Genomic DNA, 14,637 nt, shown 5'->3' with positions numbered 1-14,637 from the left:
ATACTGAACCGCACTTATTAGACTTAACATAGAATGCATACTTGGACCAAGGGCATTATTTCCTTCACAGCAAGCAATAGCGCAACAGCAGCGACGAGCGAGCAAGGCCCACGGCCCAGCTGCTCGGCGCGCGCGCTGTGGGCTTCGGCCTGCAGTGTGTCGCTGGGCACGCGGGCATGTGTCCGTTGCTTGGCTCGCACGGCTTGCTAGCCGGCCTTGCTTCTTGCTTGGTCGGTTAGTAAGGTTAATGATATAACCTTACAACCTAGTTTCCAACATATACACAATTCACATTACTCAAACCCTAGAGACACAGAGAACCCTAATTCTCTTTGTGCCTCCAAAGTGAGTTCTTCCCAAAAGCAAAGTATCTTGATCAATTTTCTAAGCTACGATTATCAAGATGGATCTAATCGTGTCGGTGAACCAAGTAGAGGAACGACAAGTGGAGTTCTTTGTTCGTGTTCGTTGACAGATTATTGTGGAAAACACGCTTCGAATGTAAGTTTGCCTAATCTGTGCTTTATACATGTTTCCTGGCTTTGGGGATTGTTCCGCACATGTTATTATGTTTAACTGTATTCCCCTACACACAGTACATTCAGATCGGTCTTAGTTTGATTAGCTTAGAATCGCATTTAAGGTGCATATGATAATCGGGATCTCACTTTAGGTGATAGGCAAAAATGTAATTCTCCCTTGAATCATAAAATAATTCATGTACTAATTAAATAATATGGCCAAGGGCCTTTATATATACTAGATCGTAATATTCTAGAATTCCATAACCCTAATACGATTAGAATTAGGAAACTATCATTTAGGTAGATTTAGAAAACCAACGTTAGAGCCCTAACCAGATTCAAACGGCTGTGTGGGCTGACTTGTGGCCTAAGTAACTTACTCGACAATAAACTTTGGAGCCCAAATTAGCCACGGGCCCTCGTGCCACTGGGCTGGCCCCAATGCGCACTACGCGTTGTGCTGGCCTACCTGCACACCATGGGCTTTCCTTGCGGTGAGCTCGTGGGCTTGCCTTGTCCATAGGATGCGACGCACACGACCTTTTAGCCTGTGCTTCCGACTCATGAATCTAGCTTCGCGTTTCCGATTTATTTTCCGATTCCGGTAATATTTCCGCTTCCGGTAATATTTCTGATTCGGGCAATATTTGCATTTCCAGTAATATTTTTGATTCGAACAATATTTCCGTTTACGGCAATATTTCCGATTCCAGAAATATTTCTATTTTCGATACGAACTATATTTCCGTTATCGGCAATATCTTTGTTTCACACAATATTTGCGACTTTGCTTTTGATGGTTTGTTTAGCTCCCATTGGAACCAACATCCATCATTTTCGAGTATCCATATATTAGAGCATTTGCTGAATATTATATTCACCTAAATACTTCACATACTATTTGTGTGACCCTACGAGTTCAGTCAAGAGTAAGTTGTGGCATTAATAATATTAATTCCACTTGATCTGAAGTGTCCTCCATCTAGGCGTTCCGATCAGTTGATCCCACTGAATAATTAACTTGTTTAATTAATTTAAACCGCATTTATTAGATTTCGCATTAAATGCGTTAAAAGCAAACTTGGAGCAAGGACATATTTCCTTCAATAATAAAATAAAACAATAATTAAACAACAATAATTATAACAAAAAATGAATAAAAAATATTTAAACAATAATTCTCATGACTTAGTAGTGAGCAGATATTCAAAGTTATCGGTGGTTGTTCAGCAAGCATATGACAATTAAATCGTGTGAAACGAGTGTCTGGATAATAATTGTTTGGTATCAAAAAAAACAAATAACATGAATTAAAAGAAAAAAGAGAAAAAAAAAAAGATCAAACTGCTGCTCTGCTCTACTGGCACACAACCTCTGCGGGACTAACAAGGCAACCATGCACAGGTTGTGCGGCGGCGACACGAAGGGTGCACACAAGATCTGCATAACTACCATGTCGTTGGCGCACATCTGATGAATCATATTTATATAGGGTATTCTAGGTTCATTTAGGCTGCATTTCTAGGCATTTGTCTCATTTTAGTTGCATTTAGAGTCATAATTGCATAAGTCGTCGTTATTGTACTCTATTACGCTCCGTTTGTGTTTTCTTTGATATTTCAGGTGATTTTACAATCATTTGGGTGCTTTCGGAGTGTTTGGAGGTGGATCGAATGACCACCGGATGGTTTGAGTCGGAGACGAAGTGTTTAATCGGAGAATTGAGCTTTCCGGGGATGATTAGCTCGATGTATCGCTTGTGCATAGGCTCGCAAGATCTCTCGTTGGCTCGCAAGATCCCTCGTTGGCTCGCAAGATCCCTCGTTGGCTCGCAAGATCCCTCGTTGGCTCGCTACATCTATCGTCGTGCCTCATCGCTTCATGGCAGCCTGCTATGCATCTCACTAGGCCAGCGAGGGATGGCTCACTAGCTCCCTCGCTGCTCTACTTTCTTGCTAGTCGCTCATCATCATGCCAGCGAGGGATGGCTCACTAGCTCCCTCGCTGCTCTACTTTCTTGCTAGTCGCTCATCATCATGCCAGCGAGGGATGGTGCGCGAGATCCCTCGCTGCCCATGCCTCGCCATCTTTCTTGCCGTGTGCGTGGCTCGTGCTCGGGTTTGGCTGCCACGTCATCGCTCCATCGACCAATCATCGACGACTTTTATTTTTTATTTTCTTATTTATTTATTTATTTTATTTTAGAAAATAGGAGCATATAAATACTCAAGGAAACTAATTTATTTCCCTCATGTTATATTTTCTTTAGAATTCTTTTAAATGCTTAGTTTTATTTTTCTCTCTTCATATTATTTAGCCCTAGTACACTCCATTCGATCGATCAATATAGATGTATTTTTCATAATTCTTCTTGCTTTGAATTATTGTTTCCTATTATTGTGCATTATGAATTTCATTATTATTTCATATTTCATGTTCGTTAGTCTAGTCATGAGCGAGTAGTTTTATTCTAGGGCTAAGTAAGGGAAGCCATGTTTATACCATGATTGTTATGCATTAAAGTTTGTTAACTTATAGATTATGCTTGAGTAATTCCAATTGATTTGTTATTAATTGTTGATTCATGTAATTGGCCAATATCGTGGATTGGTTATCTAGCTAATAGGAATTACAATTGAAAGATCATATTCTTAGAGGCTTTGTGCAATTGGAAATTCTGATTATGTTAGCGACCGTACTGCATATGTTGGATTGAAAGTGTTAAGACCCGACCGTAGGATTAACATATACTTTAATTACTCGGCCTAGCCTATTCATTGTCGAATTGATTTGTGTTCTTGGATTGGTATAAACATGGTGAACCGAACAGACGCCCTAGACCTTTAATTCATTCTTAAATTACGCATTTTTATTATTCCTTTGGTTAACACTTAAAATCAACTTTCGTTATTGAAATAGTTCGTATAATTGGGCAAAACCTAATAGAACTTGTCTCCCTGTGGGATCGACCCGTATTTGCTAAGTATCTGCTAACAACAGACACCGTGCACTTGCGGTATCACTTTTTAATTCATCAAGTTTTTGGCGCCATTGCCGGGGAGACGGCTAGATTCTATTAGTTTTAGTTTGATTATTTGAACTGTTTCCATTGTCTCATTGGAACTCTCAGTTCCAATTGAGGCAAATCTCACTGCGTTTTATTTCGTTGTTGTTTATTCCCAGGTCTGCCAGAACGGGTACCTTGGTTCCTCCCGATCCCGATCTTGGAAAGACCCTTCTTCAACTAAAAAAGCAACAGAAAAAGAAGAAGCAGTCAGGGTCCCAAGACTCACAGACTCCACCGAGTCACACGATGTCTAAATCCCTGAAATCATATGGGGTTCCTTCCTCGAATAGTGTTCCGACTGGGCTCACAATGCCAACTATTGATGCAGTCAACTTTGAGATCAAGCCCGCTCTAATCTCCATGGTCTCACAAAGTCAATATGGTGGCCATCCACCTGAGGAACCCACCAACCATTTGCAGAGGTTCAACCAACTGTGTGGCACTATCAAGCATCAAGGGGTCACTCAAGACCTATTGAAAGTCATGTTGTTTGGTTTTAGCCTTCGTGATAAGGCTCAGACATGGTTGAATGATGTCAAGGAGACAGAGTGGAGTGCTATTTCATAGGCCTTTCTAGAAGAATTCTTTCCACCCACCAAGACTGCTGAAATAAGGCATAAGCTGACTACATTCACTCAAGAACCTGGTGAATCACTTCGAGAAGCCTGGGATAGATTCAAGGCTTTGCAGCGGTCGTGTCCGCATCACAACATTGAAAAATGGTTCTTGGCTCAGATTTTCTACCATGGTTTGCAAGATGAAACAAAGAACACGGTTGATTCTGCTCCTGGGGGTGTTTTTCTTGAAAAAGAAGTGGATGCAGGTTATGATTTTCTTGCCAATTTAGCTGCCAACCATTACATCACCACCAGAACCACATCTAATAAGGGAAAATTGGATGTCGCTTATGCTCTATTGTCCTCATAAGTGGCAGCCTTGAACCTGAAGATCGATTCTTTGAAGGCTCCTCAGTCTGGTACTCCCCCAATGAGTATCAATGCTATGTCTAGTGCAGCTCCAGTGACAACTTCCTACTGCGAAGTATGTGGCATCCAAGGTCACTTTGGTCATGAGTGCTCTTATAGTTTGCAGGATACTACGCAATTGGAGCAAGTGAATGCTTTTCAACAGAGACAACCCAATGACCCATATTCCAATTCATTTAATCCGGGTTGGAGGAACCATCCAAATTTCTCATATCGGGGCAACAATGTTCAGAATCCTCAGCCCTGTCAACAATGGTCGCAACCACAGTTCCATCCACCTCAACCACATGTTGCTAGACCTCCATTTCAACAAGGAGCCTCACATAATGATCCCCCGGGGTTTAATAGGCCCTCGCACCAAGGCTATCAACAACAAGCCCCTCAGACCAGTGCTACTCCAGAGCCTAACATGGGTGATCTGTATAAGCTCATTGCAAATATGCAGAAGACCGCAGAGATAGCCCAAAAGAACCATGATGAGAGCATCAAAGAGTTGAAGAATCGGAATAGAATGTTGGAGAATCAAGTTGCTCAACTTGCTGACACTCTATCTCAAAGGCAACCGGGTACACTACCAGAGCAACATACTCCGCCCCAGAACAGAGAAAGTGTCAATGCTATCACTCTTAGAAGTGGCACTAAATATAATGGACTCCCGATGCCCACTGATGATGCAACTCTTGCTAAGGGGAACACAGATGGACCAGAGAAAGCAATTGATGTAGAGCCTCAAGTCCCAGAAGTTGATAATGTTGATGATGTTGGCGTAAATAAGGGGAAGGAGAAGATTTCTGATTCTCTCCCTATTGTGCCTAAGCTGCCTTTCCCTCACCGGATGCAGAAAACTAAGGTCGATCAACATCTTGGTAAGTTCTTGGCAATGGTCAAGAATCTTGAGGTAACGGTCCCTTTTACTGATTTAATATCTCAAGTTCCTGTTTATGTAAAATTTTTGAAAGAGATGATCACTAAGAAAAGGTATTATGGTGGTGTGGAGAGAGTCACTCTAACTGAAGAATGCAGTGCCATATTGCAAAATATGTCTCCACCCAAACTTAAGGATCCGGGTAGTTTTTCCATCCCCTGTCATGTAGGTGCATTGTTCATTGATAAAGCATTGTGTGATTTAGGTGCAAGTGTGTCTGTCATGCCCCTTTCTGTCTGTAATAGGTTGAATATGGGAAAACTAAAATGCACACAAATCACGTTGCAAATGGAAGATCGTTCTATAAAGTATCCCTTGGGTATTTTGGAGGATGTTCCAGTCCGGGTGGGGAAATTCTACATTCCTGTTGATTTTGTAGTGCTAGATATGGAGGAGGATAGTCAAATCCCCATAATTTTGGGTAGGCCATTTTTATGTACTGCAGGTGCTGTAATTGATGTCAAGTCCTCTTACTTTGAGTGTTGGTGATGATACTGTTATTTTTAATCTAACTAATGCTGTGAAGTCTCCTATGCTTGAGAATACTTGTTGCAGGATTGATATTGTAGAAGAGATTTCTCTAGACAACATCCCTAGAATGTGAAGGAAATAATGCTCTTGGTCCAAGTATGCATTTAATGTTAAGTCTAATAAATACGGTTCAGTATTAATTAACAAGTTAATAATTCAGTGAGATCAAGTGAGCTGAATGCCTAGCTAGAGGCCTCTTCAGTTCAAGTGGAATTAATGATATTAATCCACAACTTACTCTTGACTGAACCCGTAGGGTCACACAAATAGTACGTAAACGGATCAAGTATTTAATGGCATCTATGGATATTCGGAATCGACGGATCTTGGTTTCAGTGGAAGCTGAGATCGTCACAAGCAAGAAATGAATACTCCGGAAAGGATGATATTGCCGGAAACGGAAATATGGATCGTATCGGAAATATAAATATTATCCAAGTCGTAGATGTTGCCGGAAACGGAAACATGGTACGTATCGGAAAATATTATTGGAAATGGAAATATTACCGGAATCGGAAATATTGCCGGAAACGGAAATATTGTCAGAATCGGAAATATTATCGGAATCGGAAAATAATTCCGGAAACGGAAATATTAAATATTTGTTCGAAACGGAAATTAATTCCGGAATCGGAAATATTAAATATTGTTCGTATCGGAAATGAATTCCAGAACCGGGAATTTAATCGGAAGCGCATCGTACGAATTAGCATCGGACGAGGCTTGCTAGACGGAGGCCCAGCACGAAGCCAGGCCCGCGCCCAGCAAGCCAAGCGCCCAACGCAAAAGGCCACAGCCTCGCCAGGCCCAGCAAGGCTGCAAGCGCGCGCGGGTTGTATGCTCGTGGGCTGCGAGGCAGCGCTCACGCGTGTGGGCCGCAAGGCCTGCGCGGTGCGTGCTTCCCTCGTGGTCGTGCGACACTCGTGTTCGTAACGAATCCTAATCCTATCGAAATTCGTGCATTGATTAAATCCTAATCCTAAAAGATTAAATTTATTATTTAGAGTTCTAATAGGATTCTAATTAATAAATCCATATCCTAGTAGGATTATAATTCCTTTCCATAAACTCTATAAATATAGGCCTAGGGTCACATATTTAACAGACAATTGAAGTATTCTAAAGGTAAGATTTTGAAGCAAAAATCAGCCAAACACTTGCAACCTATTAGCCGAAAATCCTAGTAACCTTAAGGGCGATTCTAATTGGTCAAGCTTAAGGCGGATCCGGACGTGCTTTGGACTATCTATGGAGGGACGACACTTGGAGTCCTAAAGACTTGTTCTTGTTCGGTTCGGGCGCAGCTAGGGAGGGCACGCTACAAAGTGTATGCATCTAAATTATGCTAAATGATTATGTGTAAATAATATGTTTCCTGGCTTTATGGTTTTTCCGCTTGATTTATGTTTATTCATATGTATAAAAAGCTAACAGAATGTTGTATGATGATCTATTGCTGGCGACTCTCACCTTGAAGGCCAAGAAAGGAGAAGGAGATTGTGAGATTGATTCCTTGATCTCGGACCTAGATAGAAGTGAAACTGAGAAGGTCGACGATTTTGAGGTATTCCGAGCCACAGGTAACGAAGGTAGAACTAAAACCATTACCATCTCACCTTAAATATGCATTTCTTGATGATAATGATGATTTTCCTGTGATCGTTAATGCTGCACTCGACGATAGCCAGCTTTCTAAGCTTCTGACCGTGCTCCATATGCACAAAAAGGCAATCGGGTATAGCATTGACGATCTCAAGGGAATTAGTCCTGACTTTTGTATGCATAGAATTAACTTGGAAGTAGATCACCGCCCTCGCATACAGCCACAACATCGTTTGAATCTTAATATGCAAGATGTGGTGAGAAAAGAGGTAGTAAAACTACTTGATGCGGGCATCATCTATCCCATTTCAGAATCTAAATGGGTGAGCCCGGTGCAAGTCGTTCCCAAGAAGGGGGGGACAACGGTCGTTAAGAATGATAAGGATGAGCTTATCCCCACTCGTGTTGTTACAGGTTTGCGTATGTGTATAGATTATAGAATGTAGAATACGGCCACCTCGAAGGATCACTTTCCCCTCCCCTTTATTGATCAGATGCTAGAAATATTAGCAAAACACAACTTTTTCTGTTATTTGGATGGATACTCAGGTTTCTTTCAGATTCCCATTCACCCAGACGACCAGGAGAAGACGACGTTCACTTGTCCTTATGGAACTTTTGCATACCGCAGAATGCCGTTTGGTTTGTGCAACGCCCCTACTACATTTCAAAGGTGTATGATGGCCATTTTTTCTGACTTCATCGAGGATGTCATGGAGGTATTTATGGATGATTTTAGTGTTTATGGTTCTGACTTTGATGTATGTTTGCATAATCTTGCTAAAGTGCTTAAACGTTGTTCTGAAGTGAATTTGGTATTGAATTGGGAAAAGTGCCACTTTATGGTCAATGAAGGAGTGGTACTTGGTCATCTTATTTTTTAGCGTGGCATCCAAGTTAACCGAGAAAAAATTGAGGTGATTGAGAAACTTCCCCCTCCCGTGAATGTCAAGGGAGTGAGGAGTTTTCTCGGTCATGCGGGTTTCTATCGCCGTTTCATAAAAGATTTTTCTAAAATTGCGAAACCCCTTACTCAATTATTGCTCAAGGATGCCACATTTGAGTTCACTGATGCTTGTTTGGAGTCTTTTGACAGGATTAAGAAAGCATTGATAACTGCTCCAATCATTCAGCCTCCGGATTGGGATTTGCCGTTCGAAATTATGTGCGATGCGAGTGATTATGCTGTTGGAGCAGTGCTTGGCCAAAGAAAGAACAAGGTGTTGCATGCCATCTATTATGCAAGAAAAACCTTGGATGGAGCTCAAATGAATTATGCTACTACTCAGAAAGAGCTCCTTGCGGTTGTTTATGCTCTTAACAAATTTCGGACGTATCTTGTTGGTTCGAAAGTCATTATACACACTAACCATGCCACTTTGAAGTATTTGTTGGCCAAGAAAGAGGCCAAACCGAGACTCATTCGATGGATTCTTCTTCTCCAGGAGTTTGATTTGGAGATTCGGGATAAGAAGGGTGCTGAGAATGTTGTTGCAGATCATCTCTCTCGGTTGAAATTTCAATCTAGCACAGACGGGCCAATCAATGATTCGTTTCCTGACGATCATCTATTCTCTGTGTCTACTCAATCCCCATGGTATGCGGACTTTGAAAACTATTGTGTTGGTGGCTCCCATCCTCCGGAGTTGACATATCAACAACGTAAGAGATTCTACCATGATGCTAAGCGGTATTTTTGGGATGATCCACATTTGTATCGGAAGTGTGCCGATGGTATGTTTCGTAGGTGTATAGCGGACTGGGATACCCACGGGGTTCTTAAGCATTGCCACAGTTTACCTTCTAGTGGTCATCTTGGTGCTATTCCGACCGCCCATCGAACTCTTCAAAGTGGTTTCTATTGGCCTTCTATATTCAAGGATGCTCGTTTCTTTTGCAATGCATGTGACGAATGTCAACGAACGGGTAACGTTTCGAAAAGGCAAGAGCTACCACAAACTGGAATTCTTAAGGTTGAGCCATTTGATGCATGGGGCATCGATTTTATGGGACCGTTCCCTTCTTCATGTGGGAATCGGTACATCATGGTTTCCGTTGATTATGTTACAAAGTGGGTGGAAGATATTGCATCGCCAACCAACGACTCTAACGTCGTTAAGAAGCTTTTCAAGAAAATCATCTTTCCGCGCTTCGGAGTCCCACGGGTCGTGATTAGTGATGGGGGTTCCCATTTTCATCAACGGACATTTAAGGCTCTCCTGAAGAAGCACGGAGTTACTCAAAAGGTTGGCATGGCTTATCATCCTCAAACGAGTGGCCAAGTTGAAGTTTCTAATCGACAGATAAAGAGAATTCTCGAAAAAGTGGTCAACAAGTCTCGAAAAGATTGGTAGTTGAAGTTGGATGACACATTGTGGGCGCTGCGCACGGCCTACAAGACTCCGTTAGGAACAACTCCGTATCGGTTGGTGTATGGCAAAGCTTGTCATTTACCAGTTGAAATGGAATATCTCTCTAATTGGGTCGTCAAGGAGATCAATATGGATTTAGAAGCGGCCGGTGAAGCGAGACTTCTTCAATTGAATGAGTTAGATGAACTTCGGTTTGAAGCTTACGAGAATCATAGACTCTACAAGGAGCAAACGAAGAAGTTTCATGATAAGATGATCCAAAAACGAGAGTTCAACATCGGTGATAAGGTCTTGCTTTACAATTCACGATTACGGATTTTTCTAGGAAAGCTTAAGTCTAGATGGTCCGGACCTTTTACTATCACCGAAGTCAAGGAACATGGAGCTATTGAGGTTGCTAGTGAAAATGGCACCAAGTTCAAAGTGAACGATCAACGTTTGAAGCTATACACTGAAGGAGCGTTTATTGGAAAATTGGAGACGATCTATCTCTCTGATCCACCCACCGACGCTTGACTATTGAGGTGGAGTCAAGCTAATGACTTAAAACGAGCGCTTATCGGGAGGCAACCCGATTTCTAACTCTTTTTCTTTTCAATTTTTTTCATTTATTTCTATTTTTAATCTAATTTATTTTATTTATTTGGTTATTTTATTATAAAAAAAAAGGTATATAAACAACAAAAGAACAAAAATATTTTATTTTCGAGTTCACTTGAATTCACATTTTTATTTTTATTTTTATTTTTTTTTAGATTAGTTTTTCGTTCATCGTATTTATTCATTTATTTTTGCGTGTTTTAATTTTACTAACGATTCTAATTTTTGAGCTTAGTGGTGTTTGAATTATTATTTTTAGATTCCGAGAAATTTTAATGCATCGACAAGCCGCAAATGGATCAACAAGCTCGCGAAACCCAGCGCCTACCCAGCGTGCGCGCTGGCCTGTATACACTCTAAGAAATAGCCACTGCCTTGCCCGCTGGCAATCCAGCGTGGGCGCTGGATTCGTCGCGCACCATGAGCATCTCAGCGAGAGAGCACTCGCAAGCCAGCGAGCGTTGCTCTGCGCTACGCCCTTGCGAGCCAGCCTGCACTCGCGCTAGCAGCACTCTTCGCTCACCAATTTTATCGCACCAGCAGCAGTACCCCAGCAAGGGATCTCACGCAGCCAGCGATCGAGCACTCGACGCCAGCGAGAGAGCAATCGATACTCGCGCCTGTCAGCTCTTCTATTGTGTGTCTCACGTAAGCTCCCAGCGACAGAGCACTCGACCCAGCGCTCGAGCCCTTGTTGCAGCGAGAGAGCACTCGCCCCAGCGAGGGATGCCTCGCCTAGCCTTGCCCACTCCACCTGCTGTTTCACCCACAAGCCCAACCAACATAATCTCCCTTCACAATCTCTTGCCTCACGCAACAGCCCACCCCCACCTCTCTCTCACCCTCGCGCACCAACACTCTCCATCACCCACCATCACCCCGCCTACCAACTACCACCACCGCAATTAACCGCCGGCGACCACCTCCGTTTCCGGCGCCGCCCCTCGCCCAGCCAGTAACCCCAATTTCTCCATCTTTTCCATACTTTAAAATCATAAACCCTAGACTTAATCAATTTGGGGCTTTTTGTTTCTCATGGTTGGAGTTCGAATTGGTTGAATTGTGAACTTCATAAGGGTCAAAGGAGAAGGTTTACATCAATTTCATGCTCTATTCATCACCAAGTTGGTAGTAAGATTCGAATAACTCCCTCTCTTTTACTCTTTGACATTATTCAAGATTTCTATGCTTATGGTTGAATTGAATTATATGAATTACTTGATTGTCCATTGAAACTGATTGGGGGACAAATTACTTCGTTGTGGATTCTGAATTTCATTGATTTTGACTATTGCTTGGATCATTGGAGTTTTGATTTACTTAGATTATTGGCATTGTTGATTGCGGTGACACTTATCATAGATTTCATACACCATGACACCACCAAGACGCTCAAATCCTAAGCGTAATACCACTAAACCAACTGCACCCAAACCTGCCACATTCCAAAAGCCACCCACCCCAAAATCCCCACCACCAAAAGTCACCCCACCCATATTACCACCACCCTTACAAACCCTCACACCCATTATACCACCACCACCACCACATCTAAATCCTGAGCTTTGCCAACAAACCTTGCTAGCCGCCTTGCACAAAAGACCAGTTCGTTCTACACTTTTCTACTCCATAGATGCGGCTACCAAGTTGGGACTTCATTCTAGTATTGTCGAACTTCTTTCTGGTTCGTCTTGGGAGAAATTTCTTGGTATTACTGAGCTTACTTTTGCATATTGGACTTATGAATTCCTAGCTTCCTTTGAGTTTAAAGGAGATCCCTCAAAGCTATATTTTAAACTTGGTGGTGTAGCTCGTGAATTGACTGTCGATGAGGTAAATGATATATATGGATGGGAGAAAGAATGCATAATTGATTCATACGGGTTCACCACCTTCTTGGATGACAAGATAACTGAGGATGATACGCCTTGCGATCTCTCCCACTTTTGGTTTCGAATAACTGGAAAAAAGGATTGGAATCCCGGCCATAGAAAGTGTGGCTCGATCATCAATCCATCCCTCAGATTACTCCATCGGGTGATTAAAAGTGTCTTCTACCCTTAAAAAGGAGATGAATCAAGTCACCACATCTAACCTCAGACCTTATTGGCTTTCACTATTGAAAGGCATCCGGACCTTCCTACGATTGATTATGGTTCTTTCTTGGTCTCAGCCTTTCATACTGCTCGAAACAGAGATGTTGGGGATATCCATTGTGGCGGTTCTACCACTTGTATTGCCAAGCATTTTGGGTTGTCAACTGAGGGCAAGAAGCCGGTTTCATCGAAAAACTATTTGCTTGACACTAAGGCATTGGGTCGTTTTGGTTGGATCAAAGAGACTGGAGATCGTTATGTTTGGAACGTGAAACGAGGGGGACACCGCCTGGCCGACTCCCCTTATGCCTATCTAACGTGTTCTCGGGAAGATCTCAGTACCTCGGGATGTTTGACATTCTCACTTGACTTTCGACGATCGAGGAGCCGGACGGCAGACTCCGCGCGTCCACCCCCCGGACCCTCATTGAGTACTCCTGCGTCTCATATTGCTGCTACCCCCGAGGGTCCAGCATCACTTGCTCCTGTTACCGGCTCTGTACCACTTGAGCACCAGCTGGGAGCCCTTGTTTCGCTTTGCGAAACTTTTCATACTGCTGTCTTTGAGCGTCTCTCAGCTCTTGACGACCAGGTTGCCTCTTTGCGACAGGATGTTTCCACCATTCTTGCACGGCTTCCAGCTCCTGCCCCGACTCTTGCTGAGTAAGTCGTTCCTTTTCTCTTTCCCTTGCATTACTATGTATTGTCGCAGTGGGGTCACTGCATCATTCTAGCTTGGGGGGAGGGATATCCTATCCTTTATTGCTTTCTTAGTGTAATTTTTATCGCTTTCATAGGTGTTGTACGCTTTGTACCATCCATTAGGGGTAGGAGTTTACGTGCAACGAAAAAAATGTACTGCTTTCCTAGTATTATTGATTAGTTTAGTTGTTTTTCTTTACTTGCATTCATACTTATTTATACCCTGCATAGTGTATTTGACTTTCAAACTATGTTCGGACTTTATTTGACTCTTTGAAGCTTCTCTTGAACTTAGCTATGATTCTGAAATTCAGTCGGTTGTGCTATACATTGATAACTTCTTGGCATTGTGTGAACCAATTGAATGGTATGCGGTAAGATGTTGGTCTCGTGTCAAGAATAGCCAGCCAATTACCTTGTAGGTCACCTTACTATGTGTTTGTGTGATTGATGTGACTTGCTATCGTATGATTCTGGCTTGAGATTCATTAGTAGTTTAGTTGTAACTCACGCATGCCGCGTATGACAGAGGCCATTCTCTTAGGAAGCCTTCAGACGAATTTAGAAACATCAGTTCCTGCCTTTCATACCCATGTTGTAGCCTTGTCCGTTTATTCTTTTAACTCCACAAAATTGAGCCCTATTAGCCCCGTTGGTTACTTGTCCTGAGTCTAGCTTGGGGGAGCTTCGGTGTTCTTAAGGGTTTCATTAGTGTTGATTGATTGGCACACTAAGCCAATAGTTCGTGGTTCGAGGCTATGTTTGGATTTGTGGTTCGAAAATGATGCATATTATTGTTGGCACCCAAGCTTGTAACAGTTAGCATTAGATTTATTTATGTCATTTCGTTTTCATTATTTTGTTTCGATTTCATAAATTAAAAAAAAGAAAAAAAAAGAAAAAGAAAAAGAAAAAAAGAGAGAAAATCAAAGAAAAATCAATAAAAAAAATGTATGTTTTTCGTTTTTGTATATAGTTTGAAGGCAAGGAAAGGGGATTGAAGATTGATCATTTGACATTATATTATGTTCTTCCCCTTGGTTATAATTTAGTTGATTGTTCGGATTTCACGGTTCGATGGAGTTGGATTTTCGGCATTATCGCCAACGCATATAGTTCACCTTTGCTCCCCAAGTTGGACCTTACTCTCACTTTTTCCCAAATTATATCCTACCCTTCCTTTTCACTTAGCCCCATTACAAGCATATTATAAAGACCTCTTGATCGTCATG

The 14,637-nt window shown here is 42.1% G+C and overlaps 1 protein-coding gene and 1 non-coding gene across 2 annotated transcripts; one reads left to right on the top strand and one right to left on the bottom strand.

The window, feature by feature from the left end:
* Window positions 1-4,198: 4,198 nt before the first annotated feature.
* LOC130471138 (small nucleolar RNA R71) lies at window positions 4,199-4,304 on the bottom strand. Its single transcript, XR_008931804.1, has one exon. It is a non-coding gene; the product is annotated as a small nucleolar RNA R71 (small nucleolar RNA).
* Window positions 4,305-10,097: 5,793 nt separating this feature from the next.
* LOC130469825 (uncharacterized) lies at window positions 10,098-10,523 on the top strand. Its single transcript, XM_056839330.1, has one exon. It carries the CDS (start codon window positions 10,098-10,100, stop codon window positions 10,521-10,523), a length of 426 nt encoding a protein of 141 aa, XP_056695308.1.
* The last annotated feature ends 4,114 nt before the right edge of the window (window positions 10,524-14,637 follow it).

This window comes from Spinacia oleracea, chromosome 3 (genome assembly GCF_020520425.1).
Source record: "Spinacia oleracea cultivar Varoflay chromosome 3, BTI_SOV_V1, whole genome shotgun sequence".
NCBI lineage: Eukaryota > Viridiplantae > Streptophyta > Magnoliopsida > Caryophyllales > Amaranthaceae > Spinacia > Spinacia oleracea.
Note: the sequence above shows the minus strand (reverse complement) of the source record. Positions and strands in the feature narration are given on the sequence as shown.

Excerpts from the sequence above, each read along its gene's own strand:
- LOC130469825 (XM_056839330.1), top strand. The coding sequence starts at position 10,098 with ATGGAATATCTCTCTAATTGGGTCGTCAAGGAGATCAATATGGATTTA.